This window comes from Petromyzon marinus, chromosome 58, assembly GCF_048934315.1.
Source record: "Petromyzon marinus isolate PM22_M1 ecotype Great Lakes invasive population chromosome 58, UKy_Petmar_22M1.pri1.0, whole genome shotgun sequence".
NCBI lineage: Eukaryota > Metazoa > Chordata > Hyperoartia > Petromyzontiformes > Petromyzontidae > Petromyzon > Petromyzon marinus.
Window position 1 is genome coordinate 7,325,452 of NC_133724.1, and position 25,702 is coordinate 7,351,153.

Below are 25,702 nucleotides of genomic sequence, written 5' to 3' on the forward strand. Positions count from 1 at the left end.
TTACCGAAAGAACCAAGAATATGATTCACTGCGGTTACGAAAGCTTTAAATCACAATTTAAGGTTCATAATGTTCTTGGTTCTTTCGGTAAAGTCACTACCACGTAGAAGGGAAACAATAAAATAATAAAAATATAAAACAATAAAATTCTCACGACGTTTCGACTGCAACACAAGCAATCATCATCAGGTGTGAAAACCACAGCAAGAAAATTTGAAAAAAGTGGCGGGTTTTTTTTGCTGTGGTTTTCACACCTGATGATGAGTGCTTGTGTTGCAGTCGAAACGTCGTGAGAATTTTATTGTTTTATATTTTTATTATTTAGTTTCCCTGCATTTATTATTTATTTTATTTGTATTTCCTATCTGCGTGACTTTACCGAAAGAACCAAGAACATGAATCGCTGCAGTCACGAAAGCTTTAAATCAAAATTTAAGGTTCATAATGGCCGTGGAACAGACGCTGAGCCAGCAACACTAAGGCCATGGGTTCAATCACTAGGCCTGGGTCTCTCTCTCTCGGGGTTCACAATGGCCATGCCAGATACACAAAGCCAGCAACACTGAGATCATGGGATCCAGGTTAAAGCCAAAAGTCTGTATCTCTCTGTGTCTCACGAGGTTCATAATGGCCGTGGAACAGACGCTGAGCCAACGCCACCGAGATCCTGGGTTCAATCACCGGGGCCTGGATGTCTCCGTGTCTCAGGCGATTCGTAATGGCCGTGAGACACAGATGATCTCGTGAGCGTGATGTGGGTGAGGCTGCCGGTGTGTGACGGGCAGGCGAACTTACATGGGCAGCCCCAGGGCCTTCGCATTCGTTAGAAGGAAGCTCCCTTTGCGTTCATGGAGCTGTTGAGACACAAAGATCCACCCGTTTAAGCCTCAAAACAATGTAGGGGCAAGTGCTGTGAGCGAGTAGCGAGCACCTACGAAGGCCGGCACCGTGGCACACGAGGGGGTGGGTGGCCAGCACCACGCCCGGCCGCCTTTGTCTCCCCAACGGTGATGTTTACTACACCCCAAAAGGTACACATTTAATGCCGAGTCGACCTGGGAGAAGACCAGGACCGGTTCAGATATTCGCCCATGGTAACACTGGACTTCCCATGGTAAAACTGGACTTCCCATGGTAAAACTTAACTTCCCATGGTAAAACTGGGCTCCCATGGTAAAACTAGACTCCCATGGTAAAACTAGACTCCCATGGTAAAACTGGACTTCCATAGTAAAACTAGACTCCCATGGTAACACTAGACTTCCCATTGTAACACTAGACTCCCATGGTAAAACTAGACTTCCCATGGTAACACTAGACTCCCATGATAAAACTAGACTCCCATGGTAAAACTAGACTCCCATGGTAAAACTAGACTCCCATGGTAACACTAGACTCCCATGGTAAAACTAGACTCCCATGGTAAAACTAGACTCCCATGGTAACACTAGATTCCCATGGTAAAACTAGACTCCCATGGTAAAACTAGACTCCCATGCTAAAACGACTCCCATGGTAACACTGGACTTCCCATGGTAACACTAGCCTCCCATGTTAACACTAGACTCCCATGGTAAAACTAGACTCCCATGGTAAAACTAGACTCCCATGGTAACACTAGACTCCCATGGTAAAACTAGACTCCCATGGTAAAACTAGACTCCCATGGTAACACTAGACTCCCATGGTAACACTAGACTCCCATGGTAAAACTAGACTCCCATGGTAAAACTAGACTCCCATGGTAACACTAGACTCCCATGGTAAAACTAGACTCCCATGGTAAAACTAGACTCCCATGGTAACACTGGACTTCCCATGGTAACACTAGACTCCCATGGTAACACTAGACTCCCATGGTAAAACTAGACTCCCATGGTAAAACTAGACTCCCATGGTAACACTAGACTCCCATGGTAAAACTAGACTCCCATGGTAACACTAGACTCCCATGGTAACACTAGACTCCCATGGTAACACTAGACTCCCATTATAACACTAGACTCCCATGGTAACACTAGACTCCCAAGGTAAAACTAGACTCCCATGGTAAAACTAGACTCCCAAGGTAAAACTAGACCCACACAGTCAAATGAGAGGGCTCCAGGAGATGAGTGTTGGACAGGTGCTGCAACTATCATCACCTTGCAGAGATAAGCCACAGTCAGGGACGGGTTGTCAGCCTTCGAGCTATCTCCTGCAGAGAGAATTCATCGTCAGTCAACACTGATGTGCACATCAGCACCAAATGCCGTTTGCGAGCGCCTATCAACGCACACAACAGCTACGTGGTGGTGGTGAAGTCACCACGGCGCTTGTGCCAGGCTATGTGCACCCCGAGGCAGCGTGAAGCGTCGATGGCTCGCTGGCTGGAGGAGGTCACAGGACAGACCCAGCTGCTATGGCTTGACTGAGTTGACTGGCAGATGCACCACCTGTGCCCTCGAATGTGCCACCTGGCTGCATTATAGCCGCTCGGCACTTCGCTCGCACACATTCACACACATTCACACTCACACGCGTTCTCACACACATTCACACACATTCACACAATCAAACACGCGCTCACGCACAATCACACAATCACACACGCGCTCACACATTCACACACTCACACACGCGCTCACACATTCACACACATTCACAATCACACGAGCGCGATCACACAATCACACACATTCACACACTCAACAACAACAACAACCGCCATTCGCCACTAAGTGGCGGTGACGTCACCACGACGCTTGTGCCAGGCCATGTGCACCTTGAGGCCACGTGAAGTGTCGAACGCCCGCGGGCAGGTCACGGGGCAGACCCAGGTGCCACGGGTCGACTGACTGAGATGACTGGCTGGTGCACCACCTGTGCCCCCTACTGTGCCAACCTGCTGTGCTTTAGCCACCCGGCACTCCGCTCGTTGTTGTGAGCGTCGCTCCGCCGCCCTCCGTTGTTGTTGGAGGGTGACTGCCTCCAACTGCCCAATAGCGTCCTTCACGAGCCTCCTCCACAGAGGCCGATCTTGACACCGCTGGTACCAGTCATCGGCAAGTCCACTCAGCTCCACGTCCTCCTGTACCACATCACTCCATCTCTTCTCTAGCCCGTGCCGTGCCCGTTTAGCCCCCTCGATCCGGCCGAACAAAAGCTGTTTCGGCATGCGGTGGCTGGGCATGTTGGCTACATGACCCAGCCAATGAAGCCTTGCTTGCCGGAGGAGCTCACCAATGGGACCTTCCCCAGATCCTTCAAGGATTTTTGAGCTCCTCACACAATCCAGCCTTGTTAAACCCAGGATGGATCGTAGGCAGGCCAGCCTAAATGTTTCCAACCGGCGAAGATGCTCCATTAAGGGGGTCCACGTTTCGCAAGCGTAGAAGGGAGGGAATGACCGTGGCCGAGAAGACCTGAAGCTTAGTGCGGAGCGACAGCCCAGGTAGCTTCCACACAGCGTTACGCAACCGATGAAAAGATATTGCCGCTCGACTGATTCGGAGTGAGACCTCTGCTGTTAAACTGGAGCCGGTCATAAGCACACTGCCCAGGTATGGGAAACTCTCCACTCTCTCCACAACTGCCCCATCACCGATTGGGAGTTGTGGGGGTGGAGTGTCCGATGGAACAAAATACCCAGGCAGGTGCTTAGTTTTGGAGGGGCTGATGGCAAGGCCCCATGTCTTAGTGGCACGCTCCAGTCTCAGCAGCAGCGTCTCCAACTCCTCCTCTGAATGAGCAGCTATTACCAAATCATCAGCATACATAACGTGGTTGAGCAATAGGGAGCCATCCCTTGACCGCACCCGGGCATCGATCAGCCTCCCATTATATCTGTACCAAATGGAGATTCCCCCGGTACAGCTATTGGAGGCTTCACGAACTATGTGGTCAAAATAGATGTTAAATAATGTGGGAGCCAGAGGACATCCCTGTCACACCCCAAGGTGTACAGGGAATGGCTCTGACTCCCGGACACGTAGTAGTTTTAACCGGGCCCGCTCACCATCATGAAGGTCCTTAATGATCGTGAGCAGAGGGTCAGGGACTCCAAAAGCACGAAGAACAACCCAGAGCCCAGGCCTACTGATGGTATCATAGGCCTTGACCAGGTCAATAAAGCAGAGATGTAGGTCTTGTTGGAATTCCTTACACCTCTGCTGTAGCAGACGGACAGAAAAATTCACACAATCACACACGCGCTCACACACATTCACACACATTCACACAATCACCCACGCGCTCACACACATTCACACAATCACACACGCGCTCACACACATTCACACACACACACGCGCTCACACACATTCACACAAACACACACGCTCACACACATTCACACAAACACACACGCGCTCACACACATTCACACACACACACGCGCTCACACACATTCACACATTCACACGCGCTCACACATTCACACACATTCACACAATCACCCACGCGCTCACACACATTCACACAATCACACACGCGCTCACACACATTCACACACACACACGCGCTCACACACATTCACACAAACACACACGCTCACACACATTCACACAAACACACACGCGCTCACACACATTCACACACACACACGCGCTCACACACATTCACACATTCACACGCGCTCACACACATTCACACACACACACACGCGCTCACACACATTCACACATTCACACACGCTCACACACATTCACACAATCACACACGCGCTCACACACATTCACACACTCACACACGCTCACACACATTCACACATAATCACACACGCGCTCACACACATTCACACTCACACACGCGCTCACACACTCACACGCGCTCACACACATTCACACACAATCACACACGCGCTCACACACATTCAGACAATCACAGACACGCGCGATCACACATTTACACGCACAAAAATATGCACAAAAACAAAGATTCCCCGTGTAGCCTGAACAAACTGTTGGGCAAAGTTCTTCATGCGAGCACCTATGAAGACCGGCACGGCACACGAGGGGGTGGATGGCCAGCACCAAGCCCGGCCGCCTTTGTCTCCCCAGCGGCGATGTTTACTACACACCGCTACACCAGGCACTCATTTGAGTCTGAGTCGACCTAGGAGTGACCCAGGGACCGGTTCAGATGACCGTCACTTGTGTTGGCCGTGAGAGGGAATCGAACCTGGCTTCCCAGGGTTCGTAGCGCAGTGTGCTAACCACTTCGCTAACTGCTACAACACGCACACACACACACGCACGCACACGCGCATGCGCACACGTACGCACGCACACACGCACGCAAACACACGCACGCACACACACACACGCACACACACACACACACGCACACACACACACACACACGCACACACGCACACACACGCACAAGCACACGCACGCACACAAAACAAAGATCCCCCGGATAAACTTTGACTTAAAACTTTCTTGACTGCGGGGATTCACATTCTTGCGGTTAAAATTCACGCAGATAGGAAATAAAAATAAAATAAAAAATAAATTAAATAAAATTAAAAATAAAATAAGAAATTTAATTTAAAAAATCAACCGGTCTTCATCAGGCGCCTGATGAGGACCGCTTGTGTTGCGATCGAAACGTGGTGGGGTTTTTTGCTTTTAATTTAATTTTTAGTTTATTTTATTTGTATTTTCTCCCTCCGTGACTTTACCGAAATAACCCAGAATGAGTCCCCTGCGTCGCCTTAACAAAATGTTGGGCAAAGTTCTTTTAGCGAGTAGCAGCGCCTATGAAGGCCCAACACGGCACCACGAGGGGGGTGGGTGGCCAGCAACCACGCCTGGCCGCCTTTGTCTCCCCAGTGGCGATGTTTACTACACACCGCTACACCAGCTACTCATTTGAGTCCGAGTCGACACACACACACACAATCAAACACACACCCAATCTCACACATTCACACTCACGCACGCACACACGCACCCACAACCGGCGCAGGCAGACACAAACACCATCTCACTCTCACGCATTACCACGGTGCCGTTATCGCCGGTGGTGCCGAGGCCCGTGACGGACATTCCACATTCCTAGGGCAGGACCGAACCACCGGCACCGCATCAAGAAGCGTCCTCACCGAGTATGGGGATCTGCTGCACCGCCATCGTCTCATCCACCGACTCCATCTCCGTGCACGGCTCCACCACTGCCAAACAACACACAGCAGCGTCATCATCCCGCTGCCGCCCCCCCGCCCACCCCGCGCCATTGCTCCCTTCCTGCTGCCAGATTCCACACACTGCCAGCGACAACGTCCCACCGGGATCACTTGTACAGCAGCATCATCATCATCATCACCATCATCACCATCGATCGTCTTCATGGCCAGCTGGTTTCACACGTCTTCTTCCCCTTGTCATGGAGAGACACCCTGACCCAGGGATTGAACCTTCAACCCAGCAACTCAGCGGCGATCGGCTCAGTGCCACTTACGTGGCCATTATGAGCCTCCTACCAGCCACCAAGCCTGTCGACTTGAACCCAGGATCACAAAAAGGTGTAGCGTCCTTGACATAGCCATTATGAACCCCTTGAGAGAGATATCCCGAACCCAGGATCTCAGCAGTGCTGTGCACAGCAGCTCCGACACGGCCAATATAAACCCAGCTGACCTCCCTTATAAAGTAAATATTTTTGTTGCAATCACGAAAGCATCGGATAATTTGATTAGCACACCATTACAACTACGTACATATACTTTGCAATCCGCAGTGGCTAAGGAGATGATAACTACCTCGCCTGCTTTGCAGGAGGTCGTGGGTTCGATCCCAAGCCAACACAATGCCCGCTGTATATGTGGAGTTTGCGTGTCTCTCTTCCCTGCGGTCGTGTGGATTTTTCTCCGGGTTTTCCCTCCGCATTTAGAAGCGTGCATCTAGAGTATTTGGCAGCCGTCAATTTCCACGCGACGATAAGCCACTTCGTTGGGCTGTCATTGCGAAAGCCAGGCCACTTCTGGAAAAGAGCTACGTAGCTCGGTGAGCCTTACCTGGTAAAATAAATAAAAATAAAACATTTTTTAATATATTCTTGGTTCTTTCGGTAAAGTCACCGCGTAGAAGGGAAACAATAAAATAATAAAAATATAAAACAATTAAATTCTCACGACGTTTCGACTGCAACACAAGCAATCATCATCAGGTGCGAAAACCACGACGCCTGATGAAGACCGCTTTTATGGTTTATTTAATCCATTAATTATTTATTTCATTTTTTATTTCCTATCTGCGTGACTTTACCGAAAGAACCAAGAATATAAATCCCTGCAGTCACGAAAGCTTTAAATCAAAATTTTTTTTTTAAATATAGTTTAGTTATTTTAGCGGAGAGGATGGCGGGATTTGAACCGTCAGACCTGCTGCTTGGCGGGAAAATGCTCTTACATTTGGGCCATGCTTCTGGTTATAGAAGATTCCGGTGGAGAGAGGGGGGTGGGAGGGAGGGGGGAGAGGGGGGGGGAGAGGGGGGGTGAGGAGGGGGGGGGCGGTCACCCACCCAACTTGAGGTCGTGGATGTTGGCGGCAAACACGTTGACTCCTTCCAGGTACCTCTCCTGCGAGAGACAGACGGCGCACCGCCCCGCTCACCGCCGCACGTCAATGCCACGGACCGTCGCGATGAAACGCCTCCGATTGGCACGGTTGGCTACGCGCAATGTGCGCGCGGGCGCATACATCGCGCTAAGAGGGGATCGGAGGGAAGGGCAACTCGCGGCTTCACGCGGGATCGAGAAACATTTTGCGCGAAACGTAAAATCGCCGTCAAGCAATGCAGTCGGCTCGTGTGGATTGTGTTTAGGCTGACCGGAGGCGCAACTGCAACATTAAGATACAGAAACGCGAAGAAGAAATTTAAACTCAACACGGCTCTCAACGGTTGTCTGTTCATGCCCCAGAACACCAGAAATGTCATTGTGTCAAGCTGATGGAATTACATAGAGACCCACAGACTCACACGGATAACCACAGACTCATACGGATAACCACAGACTCACACGGATAACCACAGACTCACACGGATAGCCACAGACTCACACGGAGACTCATAGACTCACACGGATAGCCACAGACTCACACGGAGACCAATATACTCACAGACTCACACTGAGACCCACAGACTCACACGGAGACCCACAAACTCACACGGAGACCCATAGACTCACACGGATAGCCACAGACTCACACGGAGACCAATAGACTCACAGATTCACACTGAGACCCACAGACTCACACGGAGACCCACAGACTCACATGGAAACCCATAGACTCACACGGATAGCCACAGATTAACACGGAGACCAATAGACTCACAGACTCACACGGAGACCCATAAACTCACAAGGATAGCCACAGACTCACACTGAGACCCACACTCACACTGACACCCATAAACTCACACGGATAGCCAGAGACTCATACAGAGACCCACAGACTCACACAGAGACCCACAGACTCACACAGAGACCCACAGACTCACACAGAGACCCACAGACTCACACGGAGACCAACAGACCCATAGACTCACACGGAGACCCACAGACTTACACTGAGACCCACAGACACACGGATAGCCAGACTCATACAGAGACCCATAGACTCACACGCAGACTCACAGACTCACACAAACCCACAGACTCACACGGAGACCAATAGACTCACAGACTCACACAGAAACCCACAGACTCACACGGAGACCAATAGACCCACAGACTCGCACAGAGACCCACAGACTCACACGGAGACCAATAAACTCACATACTCACACAGAAACCCACAGACTCACACGGAGACCAATAGACTCAGACTCACACAGAGACCCACAAGACTCACACGGAGACCAATAGACCCACAGACTCACACAGAGACCCATAGACTCACACGGAGACCAATAGACTCAGACTCACACAGAGACCCATAGACTCACACGTAGACCAATAGACTCAGACTCACACAGAGACCCACAGGCTCACACGGAGACCAATAGACTCACACAGACCCCCACAGACTCTCAAGGAGATCCGCAGACTCGGACCTGCACATGAGCCAATTCCATCGCTCCATCTCCCCAGCGGACGACTCTGCCCGGTGCGTTCTTTCCTTAAGACTGCCGCTCCATCGTTAGTCTCGACCGCTAGCCACCATCCCTTGCCATGCTTCACCACGGTGGGTCAGTGAGGGTTGACAAAGGCGGAGGAGATACCCAGGACAGGTTGCAATACAATCTTCCCCTGATGTTAGCCACGGCCGGGAATCAAACTCAGATGTCTGGGCTAGTAACCTCGTGGCACTAAACACCGCGTCCACAGCTTCTCACACGCACAGGGACGCACGCAGACATTTGACCATAATGAATATAAGATGATGATGATGATCATACTGCGATTGGCACTGCTGCTGCTGCTGCTGATGCCACGACTGGTTTTTGCTGATGAAGCTTTTGCCACTACTGATGATGATGATGCTGATGTGGATGCTGAGGAGGCTGGCTGAGTTGAACCCTAATTGGGAATCGAACTCACGCTCTTCTCACACTTCGGGGGCGGTGGAATTGACTCGTACTCACAAGCTGTGGGGGTCCAAACAAGCTGCACTCGGGAATGTTGATGTCTTTCATGGTAAGAATCATTCCTGCAAAACAAACACGCAGCAAAAACACGTGATAACCAGCTCCAGGGGACCGGGTCTCAGGGTCTTGAGACTCGGCTCCAGGAGACCGGGTCTCAGAGTCTTGAGACTCTGCTCCAGGAGACCGGGTCTCAGGGTCTTGAGACTCGGATCCAGGAGACCGGGTCTCAGGGTCTTGAGACTCTTGGCTCCAGGAGACCGGGTCTCAGGGTCTTGAGACTCGGCTCGAGGAGACCGAGTCTCAGGGTCTTGAGACTCGGCTCCAGGAGACCGGGTCTCAGGGTCTTGAGACTCGGCTCGAGGAGACCGGGTCTCAGTGTCTTGAGACTCTGCTCCAGGAGACCGGGTCTCAGTGTCTTGAGACTCTGCTCCAGGAGACCGGGTCTCAGGGTCTTGAGACTCGGCTCCAGGAGACCGGGTCTCAGGGTCTTGAGACTCTGCTCCAGGAGACCGGGTCTCAGGGTCTTGAGACACGGCTCCAGGAGACCGGGTCTCAGGGTCTTGAGACTCGGCTCCAGGAGACCGGCTCTCAGGGTCTTGAGACTCGGCACCAGGAGACCGGGTCTCAGTGTCTTGAGACTCTGCTCCAGGAGACCGGGTCTCAGCGTCTTGAGACTCGGCTCCAGGAGACCGGGTCTCAGGGTCTTGAGACTCGGCTCCAGGAGACCGGGTCTCAGGGTCTTGAGACTCGGCTCCAGGAGACCGGGTCTCAGGGTCTTGAGACTCGGCTCCAGGAGACCGGGTCTCAGGGTCTTGAGACTCGGCTCCAGGAGACCGGGTCTCAGGGTCTTGAGACTTGGCTACAGCAGCACTGGGTTGAAGATGACATATTTACCAGAAAGTCCTCCCACGTTGTTCCAGCTCATCCTCGTGAAGAAAATCTTGTCAAGCCGAGACATTTTGAGCCTAAACATGGGATGGAGAAATCATAAGACACACACAAAAGGACAAAAATCCCCCGCATAGCCTTAACAAAATGCTGGGGCAAGTTCTTTGAGCGAGCATCTATGAAGGCCGACACGGTACACGAGGGGGTGGGTGGCCAGCTCCACTCCCGGCCGACTTTGTCTCTCCAGTGGCGATGTTTACTACACACCGCACCAGGTACTAATTTGAGTCCGAGTCGACCTAGGAGAGGCCCAGGGACCGGTTCAGATAATCGTCACCGGTGTTGGCCGTGAGCGGGAATCCAACTCGGGTTGCCGGGTTCGCAGAGTAGCGCTAAACGCTACTTCACCACCGCCAGCACACAACCGCGTAGACAATATACAGCGTGCTTCAAAAGTGTTTGCAACGCTTCTGAGAATTTGCAACAATAAGCACGAGAAACCCACTGGCTGCCTCTGCGCTCTGGAGAAGATCCCAGGCCACGCGTTGACAACGTTGGTGAACAAGTGGGAGACTATATTCTTAGTTTTTTCGGTAAAGTCACGTTGAAGAGAAACAACAAAATAACAAAATATATATAAAACAATAAAAAATTCTCACGACGTTTCGACCATAACTCAAACGGTCATCATCAGGTGTGTCGGTTTGCATAAATTTATTTTGAAAACGGCATATTTATTTATTTATATATATAAAAATAACGTTTGCGTCACGCGCAACGATGGCAGTTTGCCAGGACTAGTCCATCTATTTTTTGAAAAGAGGAGGGGGGAGACGAAATTTGTTTTTATGTATGCTGTCTGAAAGGCACTGTAAGCGTGAACAATCAATCAAGAACTGAAATGATTTATCAAATCTTTCCAATGATTGTTTCTCTTCAACGTGACTTTACCGAAAAAACTAAGAATATGAATTACTGCAGTCACGAAAGCTTTAAATCAAAATTTAAGTGGGAGACTCTTAAGACTTTCTAAAGCTATTAACATTACATTTGTTATCGTGTTACAGCGTACTGCTGCTACATTGGCATTGTAGCTGCATTGGCATTGTTGCTGCTACATTGGTATTGTTGTTACATTGTTGCTACATTGGCATTGTTGCTTCTACATTGGCATTGTTGCTGCTGCATTGGCATTTCTGCTGCTTTGGCATTGCTGCTACATTGGCATTGTTGCTACATTGGCATTGTTGTTACATTGGCATTGTTGCTGCATTGGCATTGTTGCTACATTGTTGCTACATTGGCATTGTTGCTGCATTGGCATTGCTGCTGCATTGGCATTGTTGCTACATTGGCATTGCTGCTGCATTGGCATTTCTGCTGCATTGGCATTGCTGCTACATTGGCATTGTTGCTACATTGGCATTGTTGTTACATTGGCATCGTTGCTGCATTGGCATTGTTGCTACATTGTTGCTACATTGGCATTGTTGCTGCATTGGCATTGTTGCTGCATTGACATTGTTGCTGCTACATTGGCATTGTTGCTGCTGCATTGGCATTTCTGCTGCATTGGCATTGCTGCTACATTGGCATTGTTGTTGTATTGGCATTGTTGTTCCATTGGCATTGTTGTTGTATTGGCATTATTGCTGCTACATTGGCATTGCTGCTACATTGACATTGTTGCTACATTGGCATTGTTGTTGTATTGGCATTGTTGCTGCATTGGCATTGTTGCTGTTGTTGCTGCATTGACATTGTTGCTGCATTGACATTGCTGCTGCATTGACATTGTTGCTGTTGTTACTACATTGACATTGTTGCTACATTGGCTTTGTTGCTACATTGGCATTGTTGCTGCATTGGCATTGCTGCTACATTGGCATTGTTGCTACATTGGCATTGCTGCTACATTGGCACTCGTACACCGCCCGTGCTCCTGGTGCTGTTGATACATTTGGGCTACGCCCATCCCCAAACTTTATAAACAGTTTGCCTTTAGAGGCCGACTCCTTCGCCTGATGACGACTGCTTGTGTTGCGATCGAAACGTCGTGACTCGTTTTATTGTATTTCTAACCACGTGACTTTACCGACAGAACCAAAGAGTGTGGATTCCCGCAGCCACGAAAGCTTCAAATCAACATGACAGCGTAGTATTACCCGTTTATTTTCCCATTACAAACGCTGGTCCCATACAAGTGTGAAAAAACAACATGCCAGCACCCTGTATATGGAAGGGGGACACTTACTTGTGCTCCATCATCACTCTCTGGACCCCTTCTCCGCAGTTGAAGAGATATCTACGTGACACAGAGAGAACAACAAACGCACGCATCAGGGGCAAGCGGGACGCCGTAATGGTAACGGGGCGGCTGGTCGGCTCCGAGGTGACGTCTCTCAGAGCCAGCACGGGATGAGAACCCTGGGGTCGAATCGGGGTTTCTGCGACGACTTGCGCGCGGCGGCTTGGTGGTCTCAGCCCCGGTCATCGACGACCGCTCAGCAACAAAAAAAAACACCGCCGCTGAAACGTTCAGAACGGTTCTGCCCTTTCATTTGGAATTATTAAAATGTTGCTTAGAGGCGGGAACGTTCCTTCCCCGTAACTCCGCGTGGACCAGAGCGCCACCTCACAGGGGGTCTCAAGCGGGAGCTCTGCGACATCCGGTTCTGGGAGCCGTTGTCCAACACGGAGGGTGTCGCCGCGCTAACATCCCAAATGGTTTATTGTACAGTGAAACACCTTGCATTGCGAGCAGAATTCGCTCCGGAAACGTGCTCGTAATACAAAGCACCCGTATATCAAAAGCGAATTTCCTGGAAACTTAAGGTGATTCGTTCCATAACCCAAAAAATATTCACAAAAAAATTATTAATGGAAAATACCGTTTTATATTTTTATTATTTTTATTTAATATAAAGTAATCAAATTTATTCATTACATTTAATCGTGGCTGAGAGACACGAGAGAGAGGAGGATGGTTATTGTATAGGACAACTTTCACTTGCAGTACAGTTACTAAAGAACAGTCACTACACTTGGACACAACACTATAGTACTATAGTAAATAGTATACACGTAGTCACAACACTATAGTAAACAGCATACACGTGGTCACAACACTATAGTACTATAGTAAACAGTATACACGTGGTCACAACACTATAGTACTGTAGTAAACAGTATACACGTGGTCACAACACTATAGTACTATAGTAAACAGTATACACGTGGTCACAACACTACAGTACTGTAGTAAACAGTATACACGTGATCACAACACTATAGTACTATAGTAAACAGTATACACGTGGTCACAACACTATAGAACTGTAGTAAACAGTATACACGTGGTCACAACACTATACTGTAGTAAACACTATACACGTGGTTACAACACTATAGTACTATAGTAAACAGTGTACACGTGGTTACAACACTCTAGTACTGTAGTAAACAGTATACACGTGGTCACAACACTATAGTACTGTAGTAAACAGTATACACGTGGTCACAACACTATAGTACTATAGTAAACAGTATACACATGGTCACAAAACTATAGTACTGTAGTAAACAGTATACACGTGGTCACAACACTATACTGTAGTAAACAGTATACACGTGGTCACAACACTATACTGTAGTAAACAGTATACACGTGGTCACAACACTATAGTACTGTAGTAAACAGTACACACGTGGTCACAACACCATAGTACTGTGGTAAACAGTATACACGTGGTCACAACACTATAGTACTATAGTAAACAGTATACACATGGTCACAAAACTATAGTACTGTAGTAAACAGTATACACGTGGTCACAACACTATAGTACTGTAGTAAACAGTATACACGTGGTCACAACACTATACTGTAGTAAACAGTATACACGTGGTCACAACACTATAGTACTGTAGTAAACAGTACACACGTGGTCACAACACCATAGTACTGTGGTAAACAGTATACACGTGGTCACAACACTATAGTACTATAGTAAACAGTATACACGTGGTCACAACACTATAGTACTGTAGTAAACAGTATACGCTCGCACGGATGTTGACTATAAGAGTGAGACACGCCGACCGAGACCGAGCATGGGAGTCGATTACCCACAATCCCGCAGCGAGAGAGAGAGAAGAACCATTGGCTCAGTTGTGATCACGTGACGCTCGGCAGACAAAGCGTTATACTGCACACGTACTGCTCGTATTGCAAGACATCGCTCGTTTATAAAAATTAATATTTATTTAAGAAAATTACTCGTCTTGCAAAACACTCGCAGACCAAGTTACTCGCAATCCAAGGTTTCACTGTTATTTCTTTGTGTGGGCATCTGCATTGGACGATGAAACAAAACGAATCTAAACTGTATTCTTGGTTCTTTCGGTAAAGTCACGTAGAAGGGAAACAATAAAATAATGTGGTTTTCACACCTGATGATGATTGCTTGTGTTGCGGTCGAAACGACGTGAGAATTTTATTGTTTTAGATTTTTTATTATTTTATTCCTTCCCTTCTACGTGGTGGTGACTTTACCGAAAGAACCAAGAATATGAATCCCTGCAGTCACGAAAGCTTTAAATAAAAATTCAATCTAAACTGTTTTTGTTTTCTTTATTTTACCCGGTAAGGCCCACTGACCTACATGGCCACAGACAATTGCTCATCACTTGGAAATTGACACCAGCCACATACTCTCGATGTATGCCAACTCTAATTGTGGAGGGGAAAAGCAGAGGACGCAGAAAAAAAATGTCATACACCCATTGTGAGAGAGGCATGCAAACTCCAAATATAGAGATGTTAGGGTCGGGGTGAAACCCACGACCTCCTACATACCAGGCGAGGGTGATAACATCTCCTAGCCACCGTGGCATCTACCATCTATTAACGATAACTATATATAAACTTTATTTTTGTATTTTGCCAGGTCAGGCCACGGAGCGATGTAGCTCTTTTTCAGAAGCGAGCTGGACCACAAATGATAGCTCGACTAAGTGGAATTAGCACGTGGAAATTTCTGGTATCCACGTTTTCAAACGTGGAGAAAAATCCACGCGACTACGGGGAGGGAGAGAGACACGCAAACTCTAGATATACAGCAGGCGTCAGGGTCGGGGTCGAACCCACGACCTCCTGTATACCAGGCGAGGTAGTAAACATCTCATAACCACCGTAATGATGATGAGAGAGAGACACGCAGACTCCAAATATACAGCAGGCGTCAGGGTCGGGATCGAACCCACGACCTCCTGCACACCAGGCGAGGTAGTTAACATCTCATAGCCAGCGTGGCCCAATGAAGTCACTGGGCAGAGGGTAGATGGGGGCAGGGTTATGGGGCAGGGTTATGGGGGCAGGGTTATGGGGGCAGGGTTATGGGGGCAGGGTATATGGGGGCAGGGTTATGGGGCAGGGTTATGGGGCAGGGTTATGGGGCAGGGTTATGGGGCAGGGTTATGGGGGCAGGGTTATGGGGGCAGGGTTATGTGGCAGGGTAGATGGGGGCAGGGTTATGGGGCAGGGTTATGGGGGCAGGGTTATGGGGGCAGGGTTATGGGGGCAGGGTTATGGGGCAGGGTTATGGGGCAGGGTTATGGGGGCAGGGTTATGGGGGCAGGGTTATGGGGCAGGGTAGATGGGTGCAGGGTTATGGGGCAGGGTTATGGGGGCAGGGTTATGGGCCAGGGTTATGGGGCAGGGTTATGGGGGCAGGGTTATGGGGCAGGGTTATGGGGCAGGGTTATGGGGCAGGGTTATGGGGCAGGGTAGATGGGGGCAGGGTTATGGGGGCAGGGTTATGGGGGCAGGGTTATGGGGGCAGGGTAGATGGGGGCAGAGTTATGGGGGCAGGGTTATGGGGCAGGGTAGATGGGGGCAGGGTTATGGGGCAGGGTAGATGGGGGCAGGGTTATGGGGCAGGGTTATGGGGCAGGGTTATGGGGGCAGGGTTATGGGGGCAGGGTTATGGGGCAGGGTAGATGGGGGCAGGGTTATGGGGCAGGGTTATGGGGGCAGGGTTATGGGGGCAGGGTTATGGGGCAGGGTTATGGGGGCAGGGTTATGGGGGCAGGGTTATGGGGCAGGGTAGATGGGGGCAGGGTTATGGGGCAGGGTTATGGGGGCAGGGTTATGGGCCAGGGTTATGGGGCAGGGTTATGGGGGCAGGGTTATGGGGCAGGGTTATGGGGCAGGGTTATGGGGCAGGGTAGATGGGGGCAGGGTTATGGGGGCAGGGTTATGGGGGCAGGGTAGATGGGGGCAGAGTTATGGGGGCAGGGTCATGGGGCAGGGTAGATGGGGGCAGGGTTATGGGGGCAGGGTAGATGGGGGCAGGGTTATGGGGCAGGGTTATGGGGGCAGGGTTATGGGGGCAGGGTTATGGGGCAGGGTAGATGGGGGCAGGGTTATGGGGCAGGGTTATGGGGGCAGGGTTATGGGGGCAGGGTTATGGGGGCAGGGTTATGGGGCAGGGTTATGGGGCAGGGTTATGGGGGCAGGGTTATGGGGGCAGGGTTATGGGGCAGGGTTATGGGGCAGGGTTATGGGGGCAGGGTTATGGGGGCAGGGTTATGGGGGCAGGGTTATGGGGGCAGGGTTATGGGGCAGGGTTATGGGGCAGGGGAGTGGTTGGTGTCACCTGTTGAAATCGGAGAACAGGAAGAGAGCTGGTCCAGACCCCCTCTGCCCAGAGTTCACCACCTGGGCGGAGAGATTGATAAGCGATTAAGTTAGAATCAGAACATTCATTTATACAGATGAGCTATAAAGCTCATTTGTTTTAACGATGTCCAGTAGAGGCAGGTCAGAACGTTACAACAACGCATAGAAAAACACGTTAAGAGTGCAAAGTATAGGAAATGCAAATAAATGACTTGATAAAATATACAAACAAATGTGTTTTTTTTTTATCTTACCAGGTAAAGCCCACTGAGCTATTAGATTATCTTTTAATAAAAGCGACCTGGCCACAAACGATAGCTCAACGCAGTGGCTCATCGCGTGGAAATTTAAGGCAGCAAAATAGTCCAAAACAATCTAAACGCTGCTGATTTTCTAAACATGGAGGGGGAAAAACCCAAGGACTCGGAGAGAAAAAAAAATCGACACGACCGTGGTGGTGTGGGAACTGTGACTCTGTACTTGGGGAACGATGGTGGTGAGGATGGGGTCGAGGAGAGGAAGCCTGTTACATTCTTGGTTCTATTAAAGAATTAAAGCTTTCGTGACTGCATAAAATAACTCATTGGTTTTTTTCCGGTAAAGTCACGTATGTAGGAATACAATAGAATTATATTAAAATAAATCAATGACGACGTGACTTTACCGAAGGGGGCGTGGCCGGGGGCGGAGCCAGGCCACGCTGAGAGTAAAAGAGGGGCCCCGGGAGGGAACCTCGGGGCTGTCGTGTGGAGTGGGGTCCCCGTCGCGTCGCTGCCCGGAGTCTTCACCATCGTCTCCATCTTCACCATCTCGGCGTCGTCAGCCAGACAGTCTACCGGCTGTCCTGTTACTGTCAGGTCGTGTTAATAAACCAGAGTGCCTCCTACTATTAGTGTCTCCGAGTCAGTCACGACACATTTATCACCCATCTGGCATGTCTCTAAAACCATCTCCACGACTCCCAGACATCTTCTCTCCAGCATCTCCAATATAGTACCCCCTCTCACTCACCTCGCAGTGGCTGGAGATGTTAACTACCTCGTCTGGCATACAGCAGGTCATGGGTCCGCTCCCATCCCAGACGCCTGCTGTGTATTTGGAGTTTGCGTGTCTCTCTCATCATCACGGTGGCTAGGAGATGTTGACTACCTCGCCCGGTATGCAAGAGGTCGTGGGTTCCATCCCGACCCTGACGCCTGCTGCTGCTGCTGTATATTTGGAGTTTGCGTGTCTCTCTCTCTCATCATCATCGTGGCTAGGAGATGTTAACTACCTCGCCTGGTATACAGGAAGTCGTGGGTTCGATCCCGACCCTGACGCCTGCTGCTGTAGATTTGGAGTTTGCGTGTCTCTCTCTCTCATCATCATCACGGTGGCTAGGAATGTTAACTACCTCGCTTGGTATACAGGAGGGCGTGGGTTCCATCCCGACCCTGACGCCTGCTGCTGCTGTAGATTTGGAGTTTGCGTGTCTCTCATCATCATCACGGTGGCTAGGAGATGTTAACTACCTCGCCTGGTATACAGGAGGTCGTGGGTTCCATCCCGACCCTGACGCCTGCTGCTGCTGTAGATTTGGAGTTTGCGAGTCTCTCTCTCTCTCCCTTCCCGAGGTCGCGTGGATTTTTCTCAGGGTCCTCCGGTTTCCCCCCCCCCCCACCCACGTTTATAATGAACATCACGCGTTGAGAGCACTGTAATTGGCTCCCATCAATTTCCACGCAGATAAGCCACATCGTTGCGCCATCATTCTCGATAGCCAGGTCACTATTCATTCTCGATAGCCAGGTCACTATTCTCACGACGTTTCGGCCACAACACAAGCGGCCTTCATCAGGTGAAGGGACGAGACTGTCTGGTAGGACAGCGCTGGAGTACTCCTGTCCTACCAGACAGTCTCGTCCCTTCACCTGATGAAGGCCGCTTGTGTTGTGGCCGAAACGTCGTGAGAATATTATTGTGTTATTTTATTTTATCAATTTATTATTTTATTCTCATTCTACGTGGTGACTTTACCGAAAGAACCAAAGAAGATGAATCATTGCAGTCACGAAAGCTTTAAATCGAAATTTAACTGTTGAGTTATTTTAGTCATCAACCGTTAATTTCTCTTCCCGTGCCACATCCATCACCCATCATCATTCTCCATCGCTCACCGTGAAAATTCACAAGCCTTGACAACGATAGTCCCCACGAGAGGAACCAATCCCGCGTGGTCACCACGACGTCTACAGGCGGTGGCCGGGGTATCAATGGGCAATGGTCACGACGCAGTCCCTCGAAAGAGACCCCCCCCCCCACCAACCCCCCTTGCATGCGGCTCACCAGGTTGGCGACCCCCTTTGTCCTCGGAGCAGGGGGGACCAGGGGGAGCAGGGGGGACCAGAGGGAGCAGGGGGAGCAGGGGGACCAGGGGGGACCAGCGGGAGCAGGGGGGGACCAGGGGGAGCAGGGGGGACCAGGGGGAGCAGGGGGGGGGACCAGGGGGATCAGGGGGGACCAGCGGGAGCAGGGGAGACCAGGGGGAGCAGCGGGACCAGAGGGATCAGGGAGAGCAAGGGGAGCAGGGGGACCAGGAGGACCAGGGGGAGCAGGGGGGGACCAGGGGGGCCAGCGGGAGCGGGGGGACCAGCGGGAGCAGGGGGGGACCAGGGGGACCAGGGGGATCAGGGGGGACCAGGGGGAACCAGGGGGAGTGGGGGGACCAGCGGGGGCAGGGGGGGACCAGGGGGAGCAGGGGGGACCAGGGGGACCAGGGGGATCAGGGGGGACCAAGAGAACCCCCCCCAGGACCGTGCACCACCACCACCACCACTCGCCTGCAGGAAGACCCAGGAGGGGGTGTGCGTGAGGGCGTACACAGCGCCGGCTGTGCGCCTCTTGTCTCTGCTCTTCAGATGCTTCAGGGTCGGCTGGGGCCCTTGAGTCCAAGCGGGGCCCGCGTTCATCTCGGCGGCGGCGGCCCTCGGAAATTTATTCGCGGGGCGAGACGACGCCCACGACGCCGCAGCGCTTCGAGGCTGCGCGTCTCGCCGCGTCCCGCTGCTCAATCGCCGCAGACTTTTCAGGCAACGCAGGCTCCTAACGGCCCGACCCGAGGCCCCGAGCGCTCTGGCGGCAACGAGCGGAGAATTCATCAAAATCTGTGCCGCCGCCGAGCTCAGCGTGGCGGCATTGCGTGGCTTCCAGACAGTTAAAGTTATTATTAGCGAACTGTGTTTTGTGAAGGTTGACAGGGGGGGGAGGAGGTAAAGTGCACGTTGTGTGACACACAGACACACACACACGCGCACGTGTCGAACAGCTGATTCCGGCTGAGGTGCCCAAGGGTCGCGCTTCGCCATTGGTCGGCTCGGCGAGACGTCGGGGTGACGTCGCGCGTCCGTGGAACGCGTCCGGGCGGGAGGGCGAAGTCGACTTCCCCGCCGCCATATTGGGTGGGGGTGTGTGGGTGTGGGTGTGTGGGTGTGGGTGTGTAGGTGTGGGTGTGTGGGTGTGGGTGTGTGGGTGTGGGTGTGTGGGTGTGTAGGTGTGGGTGTGTAGGTGTGGGTGTGTAGGTGTGGGTGTGTAGGTGTGGGTGTGTAGGTGTGGGTGTGTAGGTGTGGGTGTGTAGGTGTGGGTGTGTAGGTGTGGGTGTGTAGGTGTGGGTGTGTAGGTGTGGGTGTGTAGGTGTGGGTGTGTAGGTGTGGGTGTGTAGGTGTGGGTGTGTAGGTGTGGGTGTGTAGGTGTGGGTGTGTAGGTGTGGGTGTGTAGGTGTGGGTGTGTAGGTGTGGGTGTGTAGGTGTGGGTGTGTAGGTGTGGGTGTGTAGGTGTGGGTGTGTAGGTGTGGGTGTGTAGGTGTGGGTGTGTAGGTGTGGGTGTGTAGGTGTGGGTGTGTAGGTGTGGGTGTGTAGGTGTGGGTGTGTAGGTGTGGGTGTGTAGGTGTGGGTGTGTAGGTGTGGGTGTGTAGGTGTGGGTGTGTAGGTGTGGGTGTGTAGGTGTGGGTGTGTAGGTGTGGGTGTGTAGGTGTGGGTGTGTAGGTGTGGGTGTGTAGGTGTGGGTGTGTAGGTGTGGGTGTGTAGGTGTGGGTGTGTAGGTGTGGGTGTGTAGGTGTGGGTGTGTAGGTGTGGGTGTGTAGGTGTGGGTGTGTAGGTGTGGGTGTGTAGGTGTGGGTGTGTAGGTGTGGGTGTGTAGGTGTGGGTGTGTAGGTGTGGGTGTGTAGGTGTGGGTGTGTAGGTGTGGGTGTGTAGGTGTGGGTGTGTAGGTGTGGGTGTGTAGGTGTGGGTGTGTAGGTGTGGGTGTGTAGGTGTGGGTGTGTAGGTGTGGGTGTGTAGGTGTGGGTGTGTAGGTGTGGGTGTGTAGGTGTGGGTGTGTAGGTGTGGGTGTGTAGGTGTGGGTGTGTAGGTGTGGGTGTGTAGGTGTGGGTGTGTAGGTGTGGGTGTGTAGGTGTGGGTGTGTAGGTGTGGGTGTGTAGGTGTGGGTGTGTAGGTGTGGGTGTGTAGGTGTGGGTGTGTAGGTGTGGGTGTGTAGGTGTGGGTGTGTAGGTGTGGGTGTGTAGGTGTGGGTGTGTAGGTGTGGGTGTGTAGGTGTGGGTGTGTAGGTGTGGGTGTGTAGGTGTGGGTGTGTAGGTGTGGGTGTGTAGGTGTGGGTGTGTAGGTGTGTGTCCGGCAAAACAACCCCCTACCTCCTCGCGGTGCCGGACGGGCAACTCTGTCGTGGACAGCGCTGTGGGGGGAGATCCAATTTTGATTGGCTCCTCCCCTCATGGCATATGTGTCCACCACAGGGGCTAAACGGGGGCTCTGGACGGGTGCGAGGGGCTGGTAACCCCTCCACCTTCAATTAATTACCACGAAACTACGAATTAAACTGAAATATGTAACAACTAAGCTTGTGCCGGAGGCCCCGGGGGGCCAGGCGTCTATGACGTCTCCTGGCCAAACCCCAATTGGCGGAGCCAGGAGATTGAATACCTACCCTCGGGGCTACTCCAGAAACAACGAAAAGCCACTACGGTTGGCCACGTGGAATGTTCGAACGCTCACTGCAGAGGAGAGGCTGCCACTCCTCTGTCGGGAGCTGGACCGGTACCGCCTGGATCTATGCGGCATTCAGGAGGTCCGGTGGACCGGCTCTGGCTCCTGCCACCATGAGGGGTGGACAGTCCTCTACTCGGGGCAGCAGACCGCCAAACAACAGGGTGTGGGTCTTCTTTTGAACAAAAGAATGAAGGGGGCGTGGGAGCGTGGCGGTGAGGTGTGGGAAGCTGTAAGCCCCAGGCTACTTTGGGCTCGCCTTCCCATCAACCGGAGGCGAGGAATGGTGGTCGTGGTTACTTATGCCCCCACCGAAGATGAACATCCGTGGAGGGATGCAGGCAAAGCCGATGAGTCAGATGCCTTCTATGACCTCCTGTCACAGGTGCTGGCTAAAGTGGCCCCTCGGGATAGAGTCATCATGTTGGGTGACTTCAATGCCCGAGTTGGTCATGATACTGGCACCTGGTCTGGAGTGATTGGAGGGCATGGGCCAGATCAGCTCAATAACAACGGTAGGAGGCTGCTAGATTTTTGTGCAGCCCATGGGCTTGTAATTACCAACACGCTGTTCCGGCATCGGCGCATCCACACAACATCATGGATGCATGCCGGGTCCAAGCAAGAACATCTGCTGGACTACATAGTGACGGACCAGCGAATGCGAGCCCATGTCCTTGACACCAGGACCTACCGTGGAGCTGATCTGCCCTCTGACCATCGACTAGTCATCTGTAAGATGCGCCGGCCATTCTTCCACTGCGGTGGTGGGTGTACACCCAGGACCCCATTCCAACCTAAAGTGGCCTGGTCTCAGTTATCTGATGAAAGTTGCAAGCGAGAATTTCATCATCGCTTGCGGCTGGGATTGGTATCGTCCCCGACTCCTCCTGATGTCGAGGGTAAATGGGCGAGGTTTAGGACTGTGACTCATGCAGCTGCAATGGCTGCTTTGGGTACGCGGTCCAGACCTCCCCAGACACCCTGGATGACAGAGGGGTTGTTCGCGATGGTTGAGAAAAAGCGACAGGCCCACTGTCATCGGCTACAGAATCCCACGTCAGAGAATGAGGAGGCTTACCGCAGCCTTCGCTCGGAGGTTCGGAGAGCCGTGAGGCGCTGCAAGGATGGGTGGTGGTCGCGGGTTGCTGAGGAGATGGAGTCTGCCTCAGTGGCCCGTGATCACAAATCTCTATTTAACTCCATCAAAAAAGTAACCTGCAGCGCCACACCTATTACCATCGTTAGGGGAAAAAACGGTGATCCAATTTCCGACCCCCAGGAACAGGTTCGCAGATTTGCTGAGCATTTCTGTGAGGTCCTGGGGGAGGGAAAATCCCTCAGCCAGGAAAACATCGTGGCACAAAGTGAGGATGACCCTGCTGAGGCTGCGGTGCCTCAAATATTGGATGAAGTCACCCCCTGTGAGTGGCTGGCTGAGGTGCCATCTGCTGAGGAAGTATTGAAGGCGATACGGAGTCTGAGACCAGGAAAGGCAGCGGGCAGAGATGATCTCCCAAGCGAAATGCTGAGGGAGGGTGGCGTTTGTGCACAGACTGCCCTATATGACATCATAACAACAGTCTGGACCACTGGACGGGTTCCACAGGATTGGAAGGATGCCCTGGTGGTCCCCCTTTTTAAGAAGGGGGACCGCACAGACTGTAACAACTACAGGGGCATCTCACTCCTCAGTGTGCCGGGAAAGGTCCTGGCAAGGATTATTCAGCATCGCCTTGCCAGGCACGCTGAGGAGAGGCTTGCGGAGCCCCAATGTGGTTTCAGGAAAGGGCGGTCCTGCACAGATGCCATATTTTCTGTCCGTCTGCTACAGCAGAGGTGTAGGGAATTCCAACAAGACCTACATCTCTGCTTTATTGACCTGGTCAAGGCCTATGATACCATCAGTAGGCCTGGGCTCTGGGTCGTTCTTCGTGCTTTTGGAGTACCTGACCCTCTGCTCACGATCATTAAGGACCTTCATGATGGTGAGCGGGCCCGGGTAAAACTACGTGGCCGGGAGTCAGAGCCATTCCCTGTACACCTTGGGGTGCGACAGGGATGTCCTCTGGCTCCCACATTATTTAACATCTATTTTGACCACGTAGTTCGTGAAGCCTTCAATAGCTGTACCGGGGGAATCTCCATATGGTACAGATATAATGGGAGGCTAATCGATGCCCGGGTGCGGTCAAGGGATGGCTCCCTATTGCTCAACCACGTTATGTATGCTGATGACTTGGTAATAGCTGCTCAGTCAGAGGAGGAGTTGAAGACGCTGCTGCTGAGACTGGAGCGTGCCACTAAGAGGTGGGGCCTTACCATCAGCCCCACCAAAACTAAGCACCTGCCTGGGTATTTTGTACCATCGGACACTCCACCCCCACAACTCCCAATCGGTGATGGGGCAGTTGTGGAGAGAGTGGAGAGTTTCCCATACCTGGGCAGTGTGCTTATGACTGGCTCCAGTTTAACAGCAGAGGTCTCACTCCGAATCAGTCGAGCGGCAATATCTTTTCATCGGTTGCGTAACGCTGTGTGGAAGCTACCTGGTCTGTCGCTCCGCACTAAACTTCAGGTCTTCTCAGCCACGGTCATTCCCTCCCTTCTCTACGCTTGCGAAACGTGGACCCCCCTAATGGAACATCTTCGCCGGTTAGAAACATTTAGGCTGGCCTGCCTACGATCCATCCTGGGTTTAACCAGACTGGATTGTGTGAGGAGCTCACAAATCCTTGAAAGATCTGGGCAGGGTCCCATCGGTGAGCTCCTCCGGCAGGCAAGGCTGCGATGGCTGGGTCATGTAGCCCGCATGCCCAGCCACCGCATGCCGAAACAGCTTTTGTTTGGCCGGATTGAGGGGGCTAAGCGGGCGCGGCACGGGCTAGAGAAGAGATGGAGTGATGTGGTACAGGAGGACGTGGAGCTGAGTGGACTTGCCGATGACTGGTACCAGCGGTGTCAAGATCGGCCTCTGTGGAGGAGGCTCGTGAAGGATGCTACTGGGCAGTTGGAGGCAGTCGCCCTCCAACAACAACGGAGGGCGGAGGAGCGACGCTCACAACAGCGAGCGGAGCGCCGGGTGGCTAAAGCACAGCAGGTTGGCACAGTAGGGGGCACAGGTGGTGCATCAGCCAGTCATCTCAGTCAGTCGACCCGTGGCACCTGGGTCTGCCCCGTGACCTCCTGCCAGCGGGCGTTCGACACTTCACGTGGCCTCAGGGTGCACATAGCCTGGCACAAGCGTCGTGGTGACGTCACCGCCACTTAGTGGCGAATGGCGGTTGTTGTTGTTGTTGTTGTGTGTAGGTGTGGGTGTGTAGGTGTGGGTGTGTAGGTGTGGGTGTGTAGGTGTGGGTGTGTAGGTGTGGGTGTGTAGGTGTGGGTGTGTAGGTGTGGGTGTGTAGGTGTGGGTGTGTAGGTGTGGGTGTGTAGGTGTGGGTGTGTAGGTGTGGGTGTGTAGGTGTGGGTGTGTAGGTGTGGGTGTGTAGGTGTGGGTGTGTAGGTGTGGGTGTGTAGGTGTGGGTGTGTAGGTGTGGGT

The 25,702-nt window shown here is 52.0% G+C and overlaps 1 protein-coding gene across 1 annotated transcript in view; it reads right to left on the minus strand.

Annotated features, from left to right (window-relative positions):
• Positions 1-20,529, minus strand: part of ELAC2 (elaC ribonuclease Z 2) — a 47,372-nt gene extending 26,843 nt beyond the window's left edge. The window contains exons 1-9 of the mRNA XM_032976025.2: positions 19,966-20,529; positions 17,124-17,185; positions 12,719-12,769; positions 10,471-10,541; positions 9,574-9,638; positions 7,507-7,564; positions 6,089-6,157; positions 2,145-2,197; positions 796-854 (exon numbers count right to left, since the gene is read on the minus strand). Coding sequence (XP_032831916.2) covers positions 796-854; positions 2,145-2,197; positions 6,089-6,157; positions 7,507-7,564; positions 9,574-9,638; positions 10,471-10,541; positions 12,719-12,769; positions 17,124-17,185; positions 19,966-20,490 — 1,013 coding nt within the window. The 5' untranslated portion in view covers positions 20,491-20,529. The remainder of the gene's footprint in view (positions 1-795; positions 855-2,144; positions 2,198-6,088; positions 6,158-7,506; positions 7,565-9,573; positions 9,639-10,470; positions 10,542-12,718; positions 12,770-17,123; positions 17,186-19,965) is intronic.
• Between the last annotated feature and the right edge of the window lie 5,173 nt (positions 20,530-25,702).